Source organism: Chondrus crispus, genomic scaffold (assembly GCF_000350225.1).
Source record: "Chondrus crispus Stackhouse genomic scaffold, scaffold_78, whole genome shotgun sequence".
NCBI classification, from domain to species: Eukaryota; Rhodophyta; class Florideophyceae; order Gigartinales; family Gigartinaceae; genus Chondrus; species Chondrus crispus.
In genome coordinates, this window is record NW_005178710.1 from 207,608 (window position 1) to 228,139 (window position 20,532).

General features: G+C 56.0%; 3 protein-coding genes across 3 annotated transcripts; 2 read left to right on the forward strand and 1 right to left on the reverse strand.

The window, feature by feature from the left end:
* Positions 1 to 1,669: 1,669 nt before the first annotated feature.
* CHC_T00009432001 (ATP dependant DNA helicase PIF1) lies at positions 1,670 to 6,015 on the forward strand. Its single transcript, XM_005711206.1, has 5 exons — positions 1,670 to 3,276; positions 3,361 to 3,905; positions 4,056 to 4,606; positions 4,675 to 5,391; positions 5,497 to 6,015. Exons 1-5 carry the CDS (start codon positions 1,670 to 1,672, stop codon positions 6,013 to 6,015), a joined length of 3,939 nt encoding a protein of 1,312 aa, XP_005711263.1.
* Positions 6,016 to 9,293: 3,278 nt separating this feature from the next.
* CHC_T00009023001 (ATP dependant DNA helicase PIF1) lies at positions 9,294 to 13,412 on the forward strand. Its single transcript, XM_005711207.1, has 7 exons — positions 9,294 to 10,797; positions 10,831 to 11,301; positions 11,350 to 11,706; positions 11,779 to 11,935; positions 12,071 to 12,494; positions 12,666 to 12,998; positions 13,065 to 13,412. The coding sequence occupies exons 1-7, from the start codon at positions 9,294 to 9,296 to the stop codon at positions 13,410 to 13,412; spliced, it is 3,594 nt and encodes a 1,197-aa protein (XP_005711264.1).
* Positions 13,413 to 18,690: 5,278 nt separating this feature from the next.
* Positions 18,691 to 20,070, reverse strand: CHC_T00007558001 (hypothetical protein). Its single transcript, XM_005711208.1, has 3 exons — positions 19,601 to 20,070; positions 19,146 to 19,519; positions 18,691 to 19,082 (listed from the first exon to the last, which is right to left on the reverse strand). The coding sequence occupies exons 1-3, from the start codon at positions 20,068 to 20,070 to the stop codon at positions 18,691 to 18,693; spliced, it is 1,236 nt and encodes a 411-aa protein (XP_005711265.1).
* Positions 20,071 to 20,532: the final 462 nt, after the last annotated feature.

Consider the following 20,532-nt stretch of genomic DNA (forward strand, 5'->3'; position numbering starts at 1 on the left):
AGGCCGGCGGTGGACCGGTGCGCCCCGAGTCACAAATGGCGACACCTGGCGGTAAAATTAATTTTATTTTGAATTTCGAACTGTTACACCAATGCGGCACTACAGTAGCGTGCCGGTGACAAGTGGCGACACGTGGCGCCGCCCCTGGTGACAAGTGGCGGTGAGGCGAAAGCGCGCACGAATAGAAACGTTTTTTACATAGCCGCACGTCGGCAGCACAGTACCTGCTTTCGAGTTCAACAACCTTCAGCAAATTTTCACCACGTGACGGCTCCCTGTTAGCGTGGTGACCAGGGTCTGGGCAAGGCAGCGATCGTGATTCTATGCCGGCTTAGTAGTGGGCTGAATACGGCATTCCCCGCGAAAAGTTTACCGGATTGCTTAACGGCATCCGGATAGTCCCTAGGTGCTATTGCGCTTTGCTTTTAGTAAAGCGTGGTAGTCTGCCGCTGTGCAGGAAGCCTAATCCGATAGCGCACCATTTATTGGTGTTGTAGTATCGGGCTCGGAACAACGGCCTCCGCAGAGCAATCTGCGGACGTCGGACTGACGTTGTTTTCAACGTCGACAACGAAGATCAAACGCAGCCTCCGTCAAACTATAGAGGCTGCAAGAAGACCCAGTGTAGGTGCCGTTAGGGCTTGGAAAACCTAACCACCGCACTGAGGGAAAAGGGAGCGTGCGTGCTTAGCGACCCCAGCGGGAAGAGCCTTGCAAGAGGTTCTTTCTAATACCGGGCTCCCTGGGAGTAGAAATAGACAAGGTGGTCGTACTCTGAGTATTAATACTGTACCCTGTGTATACTAGGACCATTAGTCTATTTCTATTTCTATTTCGTTTTTGGTTCTTTTGAATCACGGGATAGTACAAGACATTAAAGGCCCTATATTGTTACTCTTTTGCTAAGTGCTCTTGCGGACGACCTAGCTGGCTGACGTTGCGTTTAGACCTTTGAGGACTGCTTGCTACGACTCATAGCGATCTACAACGGACCCCTCGCACTTGCGTCAACCCTAGCTGCACTTGCAGGGATAACACTAGCGCGCCAAGCAGAACATAAATGGCGGGAACAGCGGGCGAAGACGTGGCAGAAGCAAGACGGCAGCAAAGAAACGCGCGTGCAAGGGAAAGAAGAGCGCAAGAGTCTGAATCTGACGCTCAAGCACGTCGTGAGGCACGTCGAGCCCGTGCGAGAATCCGGACGGGGCAACAAACCGAATCTCAGAGGGAAGCGCGTCGTCAAGCCGACCGTGAACGTGCTGCAGCACGAAGAGCAGCAGAGACGTCTGAGCAGCGCGAGGAGCGTCTCAGTCGACTGAGGGAGAGAGCCAGGGCCCGCAGAGCGGGAGAAACCACCCCCCTCCGAAATGCGCGGCGCGAAGCGGATCGCATTGCGACACGAGGCACTAGAGCGGAGGAATGTACTCCTATTCGTGAGGGGCGGCGAGAATCGAATCTTATTGCAACGCAAAGAGGCCGAGCCGAGGAAAATACTCCAATGATATCTTCGAGACAGGAGTCGAATCGCTTGGCAATGCGACAAGCGAGAGCTGTGGATATATCCCCTGTCATAGCTGCGCGGCAAAGATCCGACCGCCAGGCTCGAAGTGCCTCTCGACAGCTCTTCCCTCCACTACCCGAGTCCTCTCCTTCGTACCGCGATCTCGGCATGATCCGTGTTGAGTGTTCACACTGCAAAGCTCTGCATTTCGTCCAAGAACGCATCGGGAGCAGCTCTGCCGCAAGGCCCATTTTTTCCACATGCTGTGGGAAGGGGAAGCTGTCATTGCCGCTTCTCCCCGACCCGCCAGCTCTTCTGCGCTCTCTTCTCATCGATGATACTCCAAGGGCCCGCAGCTTCCGTAAGAACATTCGAGCATACAATGTAGCGCTATCGATGGCATCCGTGGTCGCCAAATGGGTGAACAGAGGTCCCGGTCCTTCTAATTTTAACCCCACAATGACGATGCAGGGCGGGATGTACCATTACATGGGTCCCATGATGCCATCCGAAGGGCGGGCGCCTTCCTATGCTTCCGTTTACATTCATGACACTGACTACGCCACCCAGACGCGCACAAGGCTTGGAACCTCTAGACAACTGGAAGAGGCACTGATGACGCAACTGACACACATGCTGCACGAATGCAACCCCTACGTGCAGACGTTTCTGTGTATGCGAGAATGGGCTCAATCTCCTCACAACAACTGTCCTGCCACGTACCAGATGGTCATCCATGCCGACCGCAGGCCAAGTCATGAGCACGTGCGCCGGTACAATGGTCCCGAAGCTTCTGAAGTCGCCGCATTGATCCCTGGAAATGAAGACGGAGAGATTGGGCGAAGAGATATCGTCGTGCGCAGGAGAGGGACTCTGAACAGTAACGGGAACGAAGTGCTGGATCCGATTTCAGTCAGTCATCGCGCATACGATCCATTGAGTTACGTGCTTTTGTTCCCGAACGGTAGAGATGGATGGTATCCAGAGCTTCGATTCTCCAGTGTTCAAGACGGCAGACGTACCAAGATTACTCCGATGATGTACTACGGATGGCATTTGTTCGAAAGATCAGGCGAGTTCAGCACAATCTTGCACGCAGCACGACTCTTTCAGCAATACTTGGTTGACCAGTTCTGCAAAGTGGAGGCAGAAAGGCTTTCTTATCTCCGCCACAACCAGACACAACTTCGAGCCGCCGACTACACCTCACTGCGCGACAGCCTAGGAGACTCCCGTCGTGCTGAAGATGAAGCCGATGCCGTGCGTGCGGGACGACTGTTCATTCTCCCTTCCACGTACATTGGAGGTGACCGCTATATGAGGCAGCAGATGCACGACATCATTGCTATATCGAACCAAATTGGCCACCCGGACATCTTCCTCACCATGACATGCAATCCAAGCTGGCCGGAGATCACAAGAGCCCTACTGCCGAACCAAACGCCTCAGGACAGACCGGATCTGTGCGCACGTGTGTTTCGTCTGAAAATGAAAGATCTCATGTCCTTGGTCATCAACGAAGAAGTATTCCGAACCGTTGTTGCCCATGTACGAGTCATCGAGTTTCAGAAACGCGGTCTTCCCCACGCTCACGTTGTATTTTTCCTAGATGAAGTCTCCAAGAATGATCTGCGTACTCCCGAAAACGTCGACCGCATTATCTCTGCCGAGATCCCGTCTGCCCAAGATCCAGAACTCCAAGAGGTCGTGCTCAAGCATATGATTCACAATCCATGTGGAGAACACAATCCAACAGCCGTGTGCATGGGCGAGCGGTACTGCAGGAAAGGGTTTCCAAAATCGTTCAAACACGAAACCAGCCAGTCCGACAGTGAGTACTACATCACGTACCGAAGAAGGGCACCCTCTGCAGGTGGCGTCTCCATCGAGCGACCCTCCCGTATTGGCCGACGACAGCAACCCGTCGTGGTAGACAACTCCTGGGTCATTCCCCACAGTCCTGTGCTTCTACGTTCATTCGCTTGCCATTTGAATGTTGAACTCTGCGTGTCACGCGTTGGCGGAATCAAGTACCTCTTCAAGTATGTGTGCAAGGGACAAGACCGAGTGACCATGGAAATCACTGCCGAGAACGAGCGCTACGACGAGATCTCCAACTTCCAAGATGCCAGATACGTTTCGGCATCGGAGGCCGCATGGAGGTTATTCTCCTTTGACATTGTAGATCGCAATCCTCCAGTAGTCAGGCTTGCAGTGCATCTGCCCAACCACCACACGGTTTACTTTGAGGAAGGGCGAGAGCAGGAGGCGGCGCTTCGACCAGCAACAGGCACGAAGCTGACCGAGTGGTTTAAAGCCAACGAGAAGTACCCAAGCGCGCGGCATATTCGGTACCACAAGTTTCCAAGGTACTTTACATGGAAGACACGCACCAAGTCATGGAGTCCAAGAGCAACCCTGCGAAGACGAAACGCCACCAGCGAAGAGGAAGCCTACGATTTCAGTGGTACAGGTGCCAACGTAGTCGGTCGAATCTACACTGTCAGTCCGAGGGAGGGTGAGCGCTACTTTCTTCGCCTCCTCCTCACACAAGTGCCAGGGGCAACATCCTTCGAGAACTTGCGAAATATCGACGGCGAGCAGTGCACCAGCTTCCGACAAGCTTGCTTACGACTCGGTTTGCTGGCCGACGATGCCGAGTGGAAGCACGCAATCCGAGATTCATTCCGGTCAAGCTTCGTTCCTCTTTCTCATCTGTTTGCTACGATTCTGGCACACTGCCAGCCTTCGGACCCTCTCTCGCTGTGGAACGACCACCTGGACATGTTTCTCACCGATATTCGCAATCGTGCACGCAGACAACCCATTCGAAGACAGCAGCTTCGCGATGATCACCACGCCACATCTTACGTACTTCGAGAGGTACAGGAGGCTCTGCAGACCGTGCGATCCGACTGGACGCTCGCAAACTTCGGACTCCCACTGCCCGATGACAGCCTGCCCGCTTTGGAACAGCAAAACGAGATCGAGACCCCCGAAGCTAGAGCGCAGCAGTGGGAAGGGCGACTACAGACGTCGTTGCCGCTGTTGAACACAAATCAACGCCATGCCTTTGACGAAATAGTGGGCTCCATGCTTCCAGGCGTATCCGTCTTTGCATTGCTTCAAGGATCGTCAAGCGCCGTGGCGGGACCTCCTATGCCGACACGAAGTGGTCGTCTCTTCTTCCTCGATGCTCCTGGCGGAACAGGCAAACATTCGTGCTCAGAGCCATTCAAAACTTCCTTCGTACGCGCCGTAAGCAGGTCATCGCTGTCGCTACGTCTGCTGTTGCTGCTGTGCTGCTCGACGGTGGACGCACATCTCATTCCGTGTTCAAGATTCCCATTCCTGTATCTGCCGAAAGCACGTGCAGCTTCTCCGCAAACTCCGACACAGGCCGTACACTGCAACAAGTCGATCTCATCATATGGGACGAGATCGTCATGTGCCATCGACATTGCATTGAGACTGTCGATCGCTCCCTTCGAGACTTGATGCAAACCGACCGGCCCTTCGGAGGAAAGTTCCTCGTGCTCGCTGGAGACTTTAGACGAATCCTTCCCGTCGTTACGGGCGGGTCCCGAGGTCAAATCGTGAGCGCGTGCGTCAAGGCTTCCCCGCTGTATCGAGAGTGCCGATTCCTGCGCCTTACCGAGAACATGCGCCTTGCTGCTCTCCGAGCGGACCCTGCAGCAGATGTGGAGGCTCTCAACTTTCCAGAATTCCTCCTCAGCGTCGGGGAAGGCAGACTTCAAGGCGAACAGCGCCCGGAATGGATCTCACTACCACAGTCCGTTGCGTTCGAGCACACCATCCGCAATTTATGCCTCAAGGTCTTCCAAGGGATTCGAGACAATCACGCCGACCCTGCCTGGCTCACCAAGCGCGTTATACTCACCACAAAGAACAGGCCGCTCGAGGAAGTCAACGAGGTCATCGGCAACATGATTCCGGGATCGTATCGAACGTATTTGAGCGCAGACAAGGTCGAGAACGAAGACACCAACGCGCTAATCTATCCCACAGAAATGCTCAACACCTTGACCGCCGGATCTGCTCTACCAGACCACAAGCTCAAGCTCAAGAAAGGCTTCAACGTCATGCTTCTGCGCAATCTCGATCCCGCTACCGGTCACGTCAACGGCGCGCGATATGTCATCGAGAACATGACCAACAACCTGCTCTTTCTACGCGTTACCACCAGGTCACACCAAGGCAACAGACTGTGTCTTCCTCGAATGCCCTGCGGACCAGGAGACGACAAATTTCCCATCCCTGGCTTCACCCGAACGCAGTTCCCCATTCGCACGTGCTTCGCCCTTACAACGAACGAAGCGCAAGGCCAATCCTTCGGTGACCGCATTGGTCTCGACTTACGAGATCACTGCTTCTCGCACGGTCAACTCTACGTCGCACTATCAAGGACTACTCACCCAGGGAACGTCACTGTCCTCACTCGAGAGTCCAATGAAACAACGCGAAACATAGTGTACCCCGAGGTCCTTCAGTAGTTACCAAAAAAAGTAAACGCCATTGTCTTTACATCTTTTCATTGCCACCCTTCCCAAATAGTGTTCCTCCACGCTTTCTTGGCTCGGCGCGCGAAGCGCGCACGGAGCCCACTTGTATAATCTAAAAATGTTCCAGTGTCAAGTCGAACTAGCATGAATTATTTAGAATTATTCATGAAAATAAAAAAGTTATTCTTTTTTCCCCATCCAAAGAATAAGTTATTCTTTAGGAATTATTTAAATTATTTAAATATGAATATATTTTTGATATCCTTTGTGAGGGATGCTTGCATTAAGATATCGTTTGGAACTGGGCTGGTGTGCTTGGGTTGCGCTCCGCGAACTTCGCATAAAAGGACATTGAATTTCACTGCACTTGAGCGCGGTCGAGGAAATGACGCTCTTCTGCTTTCTTGAAGAAAAAAAAGCAACTGCAAGGGATATTGGGCAACGACCTTCGACCTTAATTGGTGTAGAACAATTGGTGCCCACGATGTAGTGAACATTTTTATGGTAGTTGACGGCCTGAAGTGCTCACAAACACTTCAACCCGCGATTTCTGACGAAGCAGGCTGTCAACGGAGCGTGAGTCCGTACCAAGGCGCTTCATATGCCTCAAGAAAGTATCCCACATTGCTCTCATATCCGTCTTTTCCTTCCAAGGTTCAGGGGTCATTCTGGAACCGCGTATATTGCGCGGTTACCGATGCGTTCCTCATTCTCAGCCTGAAGACAACTCCTACTCTTCGATTGGTGCGCCTTCGCATCTGGGAGTGCTGTGTACTATCCCATAATCACACAACTGAGGGACATTCCATTCATCGTGATTGGCAATCATGCAATCACGCAATCACGCGATCACGACATTAATTTAACGTCTTTCTGCAAGTTGGAGCACAAGATTAATTTTAAGTCGATCGTTTATTTCTGTAATGAGCATGACCAATTTTTAGGAAACGTAATATAAACAACCAACCACAAGGGAGCAGCCACTATTTATTGACGTGATTGCGTGATTGCGTGATTGCCAATCACGATGAATGGAATGGCCCTGAGAGATGAGCACCCCACATACACAACATGAAGATTGCGGTGCGGTTGCTGTCATTCACAGCAAGGGTAGATGCCTATGGCAACCTGCCGATTCCTATCAATATGACACTACTGTAGACGCTCTCACAAACCGCTCATCCACCTATCTGTATACTAAAATCGTTGTCTGTGTGTCTGTCTGTATGTCCTTGCGCTCCCGCGTTGCCATTGGCGCACGGGGGCGGCGCCGCGGTGACAAGTGGCGGCCACGTGCGGGGCGTCCTGGCCGCAGGCCAGGCCGCCACGGGGACACGTGGCGTCCTGGCCGCAGTGCAGGCCGCCACGGGGACACGTGGCGTGACAAGTGGCGCGCCCCGAGTCACAAATGGCGACACCTGGCGGTAAAATTAATTTTATTTTGAATTTCGAACTGTTACACCAATGCGGCACTACAGTAGCGTGCCGGTGACAAGTGGCGACACGTGGCGGCGCCCCTGGTGACAAGTGGCGGTGAGGCGAAAGCGCGCACGAATAGAAACCTTTTTTACATAGCGGCACGTCGGCAGCACAGTACCGGCTTTCGAGTTCAACAACCTTCAGCAATTTTTCACCACGTGACGATTCCCTGGTAGCGTGGTGACCAGAGTCGGGGCAAGGCAGCGATCGTGATTCTATGCCGGCTTAGTAGTGGGTTGAATACGGCATTCCCCGCGAAAAGTTTACCGGATTGCTTGACGGCATCCGGATAGTCCCTAGGTGCTATTGCGCTTTGCTTTTAGTAAAGCGTGGTAGTCTGCCGCTGTGCAGGAAGCCTAATCCGATAGCACACCATTTCTTGGTGTTGTAGTATCGGGCTCGGAACAACGGCCTCCGCAGAGCAATCTGCGGACGTCGGACTGACGTTGTTTTCAACGTCGACAACGAAGATCAAACGCAGCCTCCGTCAAACTATAGAGGCTGCAAGAAGACCCAGTGTAGGTGCCGTTAGGGCTTGGGAAACCTAACCACCGCACTGAGGGAAAAGGGAGCGCGCGTACATAGCGACCCCGGCGGGAAGAGCCTTGCAAGAGGTTCTTTCTAATACCGGGCTCCCTGGGAGTAGAAATAGACAAGGTGGTCGTACTCTGAGTATTAATACTGTACCCTGTGTATACTAGGACCATTAGTCTATTTCTATTTCTATTTCGTTTTTGGTTCTTTTGAATCACGGGATAGTACAAGACATTAAAGGCCCTATATTGTTACTCTTTTGCTAAGTGCTCTTGCGGACGACCTAGCTGGCTGACGTTGCGTTTAGACCTTTGAGGACTGCTTGCTACGACTCATAGCGATCTACAACGGACCCCTCGCACTTGCGTCAACCCTAGCTGCACTTGCAGGGATAACACTAGCGCGCCAAGCAGAACATAAATGGCGGGAACAGCGGGCGAAGACGTGGCAGAAGCAAGACGGCAGCAAAGAAACGCGCGTGCAAGGGAAAGAAGAGCGCAAGAGTCTGAATCTGACGCTCAAGCACGTCGTGAGGCACGTCGAGCCCGTGCGAGAATCCGGACGGGGCAACAAACCGAATCTCAGAGGGAAGCGCGTCGTCAAGCCGACCGTGAACGTGCTGCAGCACGAAGAGCAGCAGAGACGTCTGAGCAGCGCGAGGAGCGTCTCAGTCGACTGAGGGAGAGAGCCAGGGCCCGCAGAGCGGGAGAAACCACCCCCCTCCGAAATGCGCGGCGCGAAGCGGATCGCATTGCGACACGAGGCACTAGAGCGGAGGAATGTACTCCTATTCGTGAGGGGCGGCGAGAATCGAATCTTATTGCAACGCAAAGAGGCCGAGCCGAGGAAAATACTCCAATGATATCTTCGAGACAGGAGTCGAATCGCTTGGCAATGCGACAAGCGAGAGCTGTGGATATATCCCCCGTCATTGCTGCGCGGCAAAGATCCGACCGCCAGGCTCGAAGTGCCTCTCGACAGCTCTTCCCTCCACTACCCGAGTCCTTTCCTTCGTACCGCGATCTCGGCATGATCCGTGTTGAGTGTTCGCACTGCAAAGCTCTGCATTTCGTCCAAGAACGCATCGGGAGCAGCTCTGCCGCAAGGCCCATTTTTCCACATGCTGTGGGAAGGGGAAGCTGTCATTGCCGCTTCTCCCCGACCCGCCAGCTCTTCTGCGCTCTCTTCTCATCGATGATACTCCAAGGGCCTGCAGCTTCCGTAAGAACATTCGAGCATACAATGTAGCGCTATCGATGGCATCCGTGGTCGCCAAATGGGTGAACAGAGGTCCCGGTCCTTCTAATTTTAACCCCACAATGACGATGCAGGGCGGGATGTACCATTACATGGGTCCCATGATGCCATCCGAAGGGCGGGCGCCTTCCTATGCTTCCGTTTACATTCATGACACTGACTACGCCACCCAGACGCGCACAAGGCTTGGAACCTCTAGACAACTGGAAGAGGCACTGATGACGCAACTGACACACATGCTGCACGAATGCAACCCCTACGTGCAGACGTTTCTGTGTATGCGAGAATGGGCTCAATCTCCTCACAACAACTGTCCTGCCACGTACCAGATGGTCATCCATGCCGACCGCAGGCCAAGTCATGAGCACGTGCGCCGGTACAATGGTCCCGAAGCTTCTGAAGTCGCCGCATTGATCCCTGGAAATGAAGACGGAGAGATTGGGCGAAGAGATATCGTCGTGCGCAGGAGAGGGACTCTGAACAGTAACGGGAACGAAGTGCTGGATCCGATTTCAGTCAGTCATCGCGCATACGATCCATTGAGTTACGTGCTTTTGTTCCCGAACGGTAGAGATGGATGGTATCCAGAGCTTCGATTCTCCAGTGTTCAAGACGGCAGACGTACCAAGATTACTCCGATGATGTACTACGGATGGCATTTGTTCGAAAGATCAGGCGAGTTCAGCACAATCTTGCACGCAGCACGACTCTTTCAGCAATACTTGGTTGACCAGTTCTGCAAAGTGGAGGCAGAAAGGCTTTCTTATCTCCGCCACAACCAGACACAACTTCGAGCCGCCGACTACACCTCACTGCGCGACAGCCTAGGAGACTCCCGTCGTGCTGAAGATGAAGCCGATGCCGTGCGTGCGGGACGACTGTTCATTCTCCCTTCCACGTACATTGGAGGTGACCGCTATATGAGGCAGCAGATGCACGACATCATTGCTATATCGAACCAAATTGGCCACCCGGACATCTTCCTCACCATGACATGCAATCCAAGCTGGCCGGAGATCACAAGAGCCCTACTGCCGAACCAAACGCCTCAGGACAGACCGGATCTGTGCGCACGTGTGTTTCGTCTCAAAATGAAAGATCTCATGTCCTTGGTCATCAACGAAGAAGTATTCGGAACCGTTGTTGCCCATGTACGAGTCATCGAGTTTCAGAAACGCGGTCTTCCCCACGCTCACGTTGTATTTTTCCTAGATGAAGTCTCCAAGAATGATCTGCGTACTCCCGAAAACGTCGACCGCATTATCTCTGCCGAGATCCCGTCTGCCCAAGATCCAGAACTCCAAGAGGTCGTGCTCAAGCATATGATTCACAATCCATGTGGAGAACACAATCCAACAGCCGTGTGCATGGGCGAGCGGTACTGCAGGAAAGGGTTTCCAAAATCGTTCAAACACGAAACCAGCCAGTCCGACAGTGAGTACTACATCACGTACCGAAGAAGGGCACCCTCTGCAGGTGGCGTCTCCATCGAGCGACCCTCCCGTATTGGCCGACGACAGCAACCCGTCGTGGTAGACAACTCCTGGGTCATTCCCCACAGTCCTGTGCTTCTACGTTCATTCGCTTGCCATTTGAATGTTGAACTCTGCGTGTCACGCGTTGGCGGAATCAAGTACCTCTTCAAGTATGTGTGCAAGGGACAAGACCGAGTGACCATGGAAATCACTGCCGAGAACGAGCGCTACGACGAGATCTCCAACTTCCAAGATGCCAGATACGTTTCGGCATCGGAGGCCGCATGGAGGTTATTCTCCTTTGACATTGTAGACCGCAATCCTCCAGTAGTCAGGCTTGCAGTGCATCTGCCCAACCACCACACGGTTTACTTTGAGGAAGGGCGAGAGCAGGAGGCGGCGCTTCGACCAGCAACAGGCACGAAGCTGACCGAGTGGTTTAAAGCCAACGAGAAGTACCCAAGCGCGCGGCATATTCGGTACTACAAGTTTCCAAGGTACTTTACGTGGAAGACACACACCAAGTCATGGAGTCCAAGAGCAACCCTGCGAAGACGGAACGCCAGCAGCGAAGAGGAAGCCTACGATTTCAGTGGTACAGGTGTCAACGTAGTCGGTCGAATCTACACTGTCAGTCCGAGGGAGGGTGAGCGCTACTTTCTTCGCCTCCTCCTCACACAAGTGCCAGGTGCAACATCCTTCGAGAACTTGCGAAATATCGACGGCGAGCAGTGCACCAGCTTCCGACAAGCTTGCTTACTACTCGGTTTGCTGGCCGACGATGCCGAGTGGAAGCACGCAATCCGAGATTCATTCCGGTCAAGCTTCGTTCCTCTTTCTCATCTGTTTGCTACGATTCTGGCACACTGCCAGCCTTCGGACCCTCTCTCGCTGTGGAACGACCACCTGGACATGTTTCTCACCGATATTCGCAATCGTGCACGCGGACAACCTATTCGAAGACAGCAGCTTCGCGATGATCACCACGCCACATCTTACGTGCTTCGAGAGGTACAGGAGGCCCTGCAGATCGTGCGTTCCGACTGGACACTCGCAAACTTTGGACTCCCACTGCCCAATGACAGCCTTCCCGCTTTGGAACAGCAAAACGAGATCGAGACCCCCGAAGCTAGAGCGCAGCAGTCGGAAGAGCGACTACAGACGTCGTTGCCGCTGTTGAACACAAATCAACGCCATGCCTTTGACGAAATAGTGGGCTCCATGCTTCCAGGCGTATCCGTCTTTGCATTGCTTCAAGGATCCTCAAGCGCCGTGGCGGGACCTTCTATGCCGACACGAAGTGGTCGTCTCTTCTTCCTCGATGCTCCTGGCGGAACAGGCAAAACATTCGTGCTCAGCGCCATTCAAGACTTCCTTCGTACGCGCCGTAAGCAAGTCATCGCTGTCGCTACGTCTGCTGTTGCTGCTGTGTTGCTCGACGGTGGACGCACCGCTCATTCCGTGTTCAAGATTCCCATTCCTGTATCTGCCGACAGCACGTGCAGCTTCTCCGCAAACTCCGACACTGGCCGTACACTGCAACAAGTCGATCTCATCATATGGGACGAGATCTTCATGTTCCATCGACATTGCATTGAGACTGTCGATCGCTCCCTTCGCGACTTGATGCAAACCGACCGGCCCTTCGGAGGAAAGTTCCTCGTGCTCGCTGGAGACTTTAGACAAATCCTTCCCGTCGTTCCGGGCGGGTCCCGAGGTCAAATCGTGAGCGCGTGCGTCAAGGCTTCCCCGCTGTATCGAGAGTGCCGATTCCTGCGCCTTACCGAGAACATGCGCCTTGCTGCTCTCCGAGCGGACCCTGCAGCAGATGTGGAGGCTCTCAACTTTCCAGAGTTCCTCCTCAGCGTCGGGGAAGGCAGAATTAACGCCGAACAGCGCCTGGAATGGATCTCACTACCACAGTCCGTTGCGTTCGAGCATACCATCCGCAATTTATGCCTCAAGGTCTTCCAAGGGATTCGAGACAATCACGCCGACCCTGCCTGGCTCACCAAGCGCGTTATACTCACCACAAAGAACAGGCCGCTCGAGGAAGTCAACGAGGTCATCGGCAACATGATTCTGGGATCGTATCGAACGTATTTGAGCGCAGACAAGGTCGACAACGAAGACACCAACGCGCTAATCTATCCCACAGAAATGCTCAACACCTTGACCGCCGGATCTGCTCTACCAGACCACAAGCTCAAGCTCAAGAAATGCTTCATCGTCATGCTTCTGCGCAATCTCGATCCCGCTACCGGTCACGTCAACGGCGCGCGATATGTCATCGAGAACATGGCCAACAACCTGCTCTTTCTACGCGTTACCACCGGGTCACACCAAGGCAACAGACTGTGTCTTCCTCGAATGCCCTGCGGACCAGGAGACGACAACTTTCCCATCCCTGGCTTCACCCGAACGCAGTTCCCCATTCGCACGTGCTTCGCCCTTACAACGAACAAAGCGCAAGGCCAATCCTTCGGTGGCCGCATTGGTCTCGACTTACGAGATCACTGCTTCTCGCACGGTCAACTCTACGTCGCACTATCAAGGACTACTCACCCAGGCAACGTCACTGTCCTCACTCGAGAGTCCAATGAAACAACGCGAAACATAGTGTACCCCGAGGTCCTTCAGTAGTTACCAAAAAAAGTAAACGCCATTGTCTTTACATCTTGTCATTGCCATCCTTCCCAAATAGTGTTCCTCCACGCTTTCTTGGCTCGGCGCGCGAAGCGCGCACGGAGCCCACTTGTACGGTAACTAAAAATGATTACTGTACTAACCCACCGATCGGTCGCGCACCACGTGTACACCTGCACTAGCTGGTGTCACTAACTACACGTGGACTCTCACGTGGCCACATCTACACGTGTGGCCGTGTATGCACCGTATCGGTTAACATCGTACTACTGTACTTGGCGAGGCCCCTGGCGCCCGCCTAGTACAGTAGCGCCACTTGGCAATGGTACCACAGACCCCCCGTCTTAAGTGACGGCACGTCCTCGTGCCGACCGGTCGGGTTTCGTATCTCCCCTGCAAGCCGTCCCGACGACCGTGCTTGGCACGTCTATTCCGTTATCGGTATCTGCCGCCGCCTTCCTGGCCGACGATCGCACCGCGTTCACTTCTTCCGTAATGGGCAATCGCCGGCGCCCCGGTCGGGCAGCTCGGCGGTCTTTCGCTCGGCTATATAAGCCGGGCGAGGATTCCCATGCGGTCGAGACTCCGTCTCCCTCATGCGATCGACCCTCATCCGTACTAGCCTCATCTCTTCCCAACCAGACGGTACGAGCTACTCCTACAACTTCTTCTGTCCTTGTTATCTCACCGATGTCAGAACAGGTGAATAACCCGACGGTTCCGGCGGTGGATCCGCCGGCGGTACGGTCGAGGGCTGAGGCGACACCGCCCCGCTCTCCCATACTGAGACCGCTGCGGAGTACCCCCGTACCGCGTCTCCCGTCGTCCACCCGAGCGGTGCGTCGGTTGAGAGCAGCAACGGTAACACCGGCCTCTCCTGACCCGCTCGACAGGGCGGACCGTTCAACGGTGATCAGAAGGCCCCGGAGGAACCGCGGTGTGCGAGCCAATCGGGCAATGAGTCTACGAGAGATGGCCCGCCGGGCGTTCCCCGGTCAAGAACTCGACCACCGCTGGCTGCGCACGGGGCGGCCATCTGCCGCTCCGGAGCCCCCGCTAACTGTCACGGAGTACAGTAGGCGTTTCCATCGGTACCTCGACGCGGCGCGGTTTGCGCCGATCCCCGTTAAACGTGGGGCCCGCAGCCGGTCGGTGAAACGCCACGAAGGTCGGCGGACCCAAGGCGAGGCCTGGATCGACCGCTGACGCCATTCGCCGTGTCGGGTTTTGGCCGACTCAGGAAGTGACATCATGTATGTCCGCTGCCCCGAGGAGGTGGGGTACCACAAGGCCCTGTTGCCGTTGCTCGCCCGGTTCAGCCGTGCGGACCAAGCGGTCCCCCATGCTCGGTTGGTGGCCTTCCCCCGCCTGATATAGGATTGGTACAGCGTCGCCAACCGTCGCCGGTGAGGCGAAGACGCCGCACTGGAGAGCCGCCTCTGCTGGCGAGGTATGGATTTCTTCTTCTACCTCTGGCACTGGACGGAATTCTTCTCCGTGCCAGTCCAAGCGCGGTCGAAGTTCTATCCGCACCTGCCCACCGACTGGTCCGATTTTGAGGCGCCCGAGCACCTCTGCGTGCCGACGCCCATTGTGATGGCGTACGTCGCCTCACGGTGGCTTTCAGGCTCTCGGACCGCAGTGGATAACCAGCAGCGAGCGCTGGTCCGTGCCATCACGCTGTCAGAGTGGGCAGCTGTCGTGCGCCACTGCTTCCTCCGTGCGGTGTGCGAGGGGATGCCGTTCTTCACGCGCTGTCCCGTCCCGCGCCTGGACGCGCGCCGGCATCAACCCTTCCCGGGCGTGCTCGTCCGCCTGCAACCGTCTTTGGTTGCATTGATCCGATCGATGGGGATAGCCGACTACACCGATCAGCTCTTGGAATTCACCCTTCACCGGCCGTAAAGGGACGACGCAGACTTTATCTCGTACGATTACCGTACCGGGTTCATCCCTCACATGCCTCGGCGTGGGGAGGAAGAACCGGAGGGTCCTCATGAAAACCGCGACCAGTCGGTCATATTGGGGTCACCAGGTCTCCCTCTCGAGGAGGCCCCCACGGCGATACCCGCCCAAGCGGGGCTGCCGGCGGTATCGCACCTCAACGGACTTGGAAGGGAGTGGGGCTCAATGGGTCCCGCTCCCCCGCAGGAGACCTTACCGAATTTACCCCAGCTCCCCACCTCGGTGGTAGTCGAGGAGGCACTCAGTGCCCCATTGGATCCGCCTACAGGGCCACGGAGGTCCACGAAGAAATGAAGAGGCCCCCACCACCCCCGCTGGGCCCGGTGGAGGTCGTCGAGATTGCCGACGAGACCCCCTTGGGGGCTGGTGAGGCTCCCAGGTTGCCATTCGCCGGGGTGACCGGGTCGGAAATTCCGTCTTGGAAGACAGAGTCTCTGCCGCCTTCGCTGGATAGCAGTTCTCCGCTCGGGCCACTGCCAGTTCGCGGCGTGGCAGCGACATTGGCGCCCTACCTGGGTTCCCCAAGCGACAGTTCCTCGGCTGCGTGGACCTCCCGACTTGGGGTCGGAGCGCGCACTCCCATGCGCGACCGCTGGGCCAACGCGGGGCCTCTGCCGGCGCGCTCACCTTCGTCGAGGGAGGACCGGGATCCGACACGGCTTCCGCCGGTTGTGGGCGGGGCGGAGCCTCCGCCGGCCGCCTCGTCCTCTTCCGCGACGAGTGAGAATCCGATACGGTCCCCGCCAGCAGCGGGCGGGTCATCCCAGCCCATGCCGCCATCACCCGCCGGGTTTCGTCCCGAGGCGGAAATAGGTGCCTTCGCGGTTCTACAGTACGCATGTTCGTACGAGAACCTCGAGGTGCCTTCAACCGTGACGGATGCGCTCGTGGCCGCTCGCTAGTGGCTCCACACCTTGCGCCAACGTCACGCAGAACTTGCGGAGGCGCGCCGTCAGCTCTCAATTTTGGAGAGCGAGGCCGCAGAGGGTGCGACCCTCGTCCGGACGGCTGCGTCAACAATTGATCAGCTCGGTCGAGTCATCTCCGGGCGCCGCAAGCGCGGGGCCGAGATGCCACCTGCGCCAGGTTTCACCAATCCGTCTTCTGGGGCGAGCATGGCGGGGCCCCTGACGGTTTGGCCGAGGGCGTCCGCTCGCCCAAGCGCGCGAAACTCAAATAGGCGCTATTCCGTGACGGTAGTTCCCAACCCGATAGTACCCCAATAAAACATCTGCCTTCTCCGTCTCGTCTCTCCTTGCCTGCGCGGACCTCCATGAGGGGAGGCCTCGTCGACTCTCCAAGCGTGCGCGCGGGAGTAGGCGCAGCTCCGGTGGTCGGTACGTGCAGGGCGCCCCCCTCCCGGTCTGATGCCACTGCGTTTTCCTTCACGGAAAATCGGCCTTTTTCTAGGTAAAATACGCCTGATTTTTCCGTTCAGGGAGTGGCTTTTTGCCTTTTTGACGAGCTCAGATTGGGTGGTCCTCCAAATCGGAGGCGTTCTGAACAGCTACCCATGCGCCGCCGTGCGCCGTCATTGGCTGCGGCCATCGGGTACAGTACCGTATGCACCACATGTACTGTACCCCGGGCCATTCCGTGTCGGTGATTGGGTTTGAAGACGGCATGGCCTCACGGCGGCTCGTCCCCATCCTCTATCATCCACGGTCGGCCTCTTGAGGTGCTCATGGACCTGAGCGCTCCCCTGGAGGTCCCTGGAGGGTACCGTTCGGTTGCGCACCGCTTTGCAGAGCGCCAGGTACAGACCCAGGCCCTACCCGGAGGGCTACAGCGTCTCCCCATAAGCAGGCGCTCCTCCGGGGTAGTGGTGCCAACGTACCGATGCACGCCACTCCCCCGGAGGGCTGGCCATTTTGCCAACTCGGACGCCCATCTTTTCCACCGGCGCGTACAGTACGCAGGGGTCTCGACCATTGTGGTTGCGGGGAGACCCCCCTGGCCTCGTTAGGTCCCTTTCCGTGGCGCGTACTGGTGCGCCGCAGGCAATTTCGCCGACGACCCCGATTTGGAAAGTGTAAAAACCACTAGAAACCAATAACAATTGATCTCGTTTCCAAATCGGTTGACACCTCGCCATGACCGCCTTTTTAGAGTTGATACTCCCGGGTCCGACTTGACGCGATAAGCACGATGCCGTTCTCGGAAGTGGACTACGAGTTTTATTGAGCCCGCTAGGGGCTCAAACGTAGCCCGAACTTCGACTTAATTGCCGAACCGAACGGTGTCACCCCTCACAATTTGGTCCCCGGATTTTTGCCGCAGGTCACCACCAGTACGGGAATCACATTTGGCAATTTTTGCCACGTGTCGAGGGTCGTGCCGCCGCTGCAGGTATCCGAGACGGTATTTATCTTGGGCACCGCGAGCGTGCCGTAGCTCCCCATCGTCGACCATGGTCGACCTCGGGGGACATCTAGTGACCTAGGCGATCCCCCTGAGGTCCCTGGACTTCACCGTCTCGGATTACACGCCTGATAGGCGGCGTGTACAGCATTTGACACACGGCACCTCCCCGGAGGGCTGGCCAATTTTGTAACTCAGGCCCTTAGTTCGGGGGTGATGGAGTCGACTGCCAGCCGTAGTTTAGAGGGTGTAAAGCCCATCGTAGTGCGTATAGTTCCGAGCGGTAGTGATGTTCCCGTAGTCGACTTCCGCCCCCCGCATGCCCTCCATGCCGGTGGTCTCAACCGGTACAGTATCCGGGAGACCCCCTTTCTTAGCTTGCTCCACCGAGCGGAATTTTAAGCTCGGTGGGTTTGCCAATACCGATCGATAAAGGCTTGTGGTAGGCCCTCCGCGGGTTCGAATGTATCATCCGCGGGGGTGTAGCCATACCACCGCACTTTGTATTCCAAACCGGTAGGGGTGTCGCGATGCGCTACGAGACGCTCGACGACGAACTCTTCGGGGGTATTAGCACCGTCCCCATGGGGAGGGTTAATCCGTTCGGAAGGGGCCCTTATGCCTCCTGTAGGCATGGTCCAGTCCCCCGGGCCCCACGGCATCTGCATGACGCGGTCAATACTGAATCGTACGGGAAGCCCGTCTTCCTCCACAGTAACGGTCGTGTCCGTGGCTTGGCGGACCCGAAAGGGTCCTTCCGTCTTCGGTAAAAGCTTGACGGACATGTCGTCCGTCCCAAGACCCTGTCCGTCACGGCCACGTCGTTCAGCCGCTCGGAGGGCTCAGGGAGGACGATCCACGTAGACTTGGTCGCCCTGTTGTATTACCGGTCGGAATCGGACTTTCTTTTCGAAGTTCTCCTTATACCGCTTCTGGGCCGCGGTCATCTTTACCCGCGCACTGTCGAGGACATCCCGAAGCTTGCGAAGAGTCGCCCGCTTGTACTTCCAGGAGTACGTGGGTCGTCATGGGCGACGCCCGCAGCCTGGGGCGCTGTACCCACGACGGTTAATCCGGACGGTTGTCTTGTCAACACCAGGTGGACTTGTATGTTATAAGCATACGTCAGAGGCTTGGGGAAGTCGTCCCAGTCTCGCTGGTGCTCCTCGACATAATGTCGGAGCCTCTGTACGATGGTCTTATTAAACCGTTCGGTCTGCCCATTAGCTTGCTGGTGGTAGGCTGTCATCAAATAGTGACATATCCCTAGCAGCGCGCACACGGCGTCGAAGAACTTCGCCGCAAATTGCGGACCGTTATCGGTAAGGACGTACTGTGGTGCTCCGTAGACGTACACTCAGTTGTCCAGGAATGCGTTAGCCATCACGCCTGCCGTTGTCGTACGAAGCGCGATACTGCACGTGAGCTTGGAGAACAGGTCGGTAATCACAAGGACGAACTGATTCCCATGTGCGGTCTTCGGTAACGGACCCAGGAGGTCCATTGCGACAAACTCCAAGGGTCCGGCAGCGGGGAATAGTTTTATGTCCTTTTGATGACGTACAATCGTGCTCCGTGTCGCAGAGCACGATTGACAGTTCCGTACGGTGGAGTACACGTTGTTGGCCATGTGGGGCCAGTAGTACTCCCTTCTCAGGGTATCGTACATCCTGGTCCCACCAGGATGTCTGGCCAACCTCGGGGGGTGTGCCAAATACAGTACCTTGGCCCCTAACCGTTTCGGGACGACGCGTTGCAGTGTCCCATCAAGAGGGGACCTCCGCACCAGGAAACCGTAACGGTCCACGTCATACTATGACTCTGGCTCTCCGACGGTCCGGGCGGCATGGATGCAGAACTGGTGCACCGCCTGTGGTTGGATAAATTCCTCAACCGACAAGGACGATACGTCCGTTTGTTCGGGAGTTACGGCAAGGGCCTGGGGCCTCTCTCGCGTATTCTCAGGACTCCGTTCGGTAGGTGGGGCCCATTCAATACCGACGGGCCCCACGTTAGGGTCCTGTCTTGACACCTGAACGACGAAGCACGGGAATTCGTCGTCTACCCCGGCGGTTTCCCCTTTGTCCATCCGGAGGCGAGATACCCCATCCGCTAATTGGTGTTTGACACCCAGCCGGTATTGTACGTCGTAGTTGTACTCCGCCAGGCGTAACCGCCGGCGGGCGAGCCGGCCGGAGCTGTCCGCCAAATTAAGGACCCACCGGAGGGCCTCATGGTCCGTTCGGAGCTTGAATGTGGCACCGTACAGGTAAGGGCGTAATGCCAGGATGTTCCAGACGACTGCAAGGCACTCTTTCTCGGTCTTCATGTAATTCTTCTCAGCATCCGTGAGACTACAGCTCCAGTAGCCAATCGGTAACTTGTCTCCGTTCGGTTGGTCTTGCAGCAGGGAACACCCCACTTGGTACGCACATGCGTCCGTGTCGAGTGTTTACTTGTAACCGTGACGGGGTAGAGCCAAGATGGGCGGTGAGACCAGCCTCTTCTTTAGCTCGGCAATGGCCTCATATTCCGAATCGGATAGGACTCCTAGTTCGAAGGGGTGATCCTTGCTCGTCTTCCTATTAAGGGGAGCGGCAATTTTGGCGAAGTTCGGGACGAACTGCCTGTAGACATTGCACATCCCCAGGAAGAAGCATAATTCCGTTTGGTCCGCCTCCGCAGGTCAGCGCTGGTACGTCACCCAGCGCTGCGCCCGGGCCTCGAGGCGTAGATCGGCCCGCGCGTGCGCGAGTCCCCGACCGTACCCGCTCTACCACTGCTACCCGGG

What these genes read in the sequence shown, in the direction of transcription:
- CHC_T00009432001 (XM_005711206.1), top strand. Translation starts at nt 1,670, where the DNA reads ATGATCCGTGTTGAGTGTTCACACTGCAAAGCTCTGCATTTCGTCCAA. An exon ending in GCCGTGTGCATGGGCGAGCG is followed by an intron (nt 3,277 to 3,360) that starts GTACTGCAGGAA and finishes GTACCGAAGAAG; the next exon opens with GGCACCCTCTGCAGGTGGCG. An exon ending in TGGGCTCCATGCTTCCAGGC is followed by an intron (nt 4,607 to 4,674) that starts GTATCCGTCTTT and finishes GCCGACACGAAG; the next exon opens with TGGTCGTCTCTTCTTCCTCG.
- CHC_T00009023001 (XM_005711207.1), top strand. Translation starts at nt 9,294, where the DNA reads ATGGCATCCGTGGTCGCCAAATGGGTGAACAGAGGTCCCGGTCCTTCT. An exon ending in CTCCATCGAGCGACCCTCCC is followed by an intron (nt 10,798 to 10,830) that starts GTATTGGCCGAC and finishes CCGTCGTGGTAG; the next exon opens with ACAACTCCTGGGTCATTCCC. An exon ending in GACACACACCAAGTCATGGA is followed by an intron (nt 11,302 to 11,349) that starts GTCCAAGAGCAA and finishes GCGAAGAGGAAG; the next exon opens with CCTACGATTTCAGTGGTACA.
- CHC_T00007558001 (XM_005711208.1), bottom strand. Translation starts at nt 20,070, where the DNA reads ATGAAGACCGAGAAAGAGTGCCTTGCAGTCGTCTGGAACATCCTGGCA. An exon ending in CAACCACAGGCGGTGCACCA is followed by an intron (nt 19,520 to 19,600) that starts GTTCTGCATCCA and finishes CCTGGTGCGGAG; the next exon opens with GTCCCCTCTTGATGGGACAC. An exon ending in CACGTGCAGTATCGCGCTTC is followed by an intron (nt 19,083 to 19,145) that starts GTACGACAACGG and finishes ACGTCTACGGAG; the next exon opens with CACCACAGTACGTCCTTACC.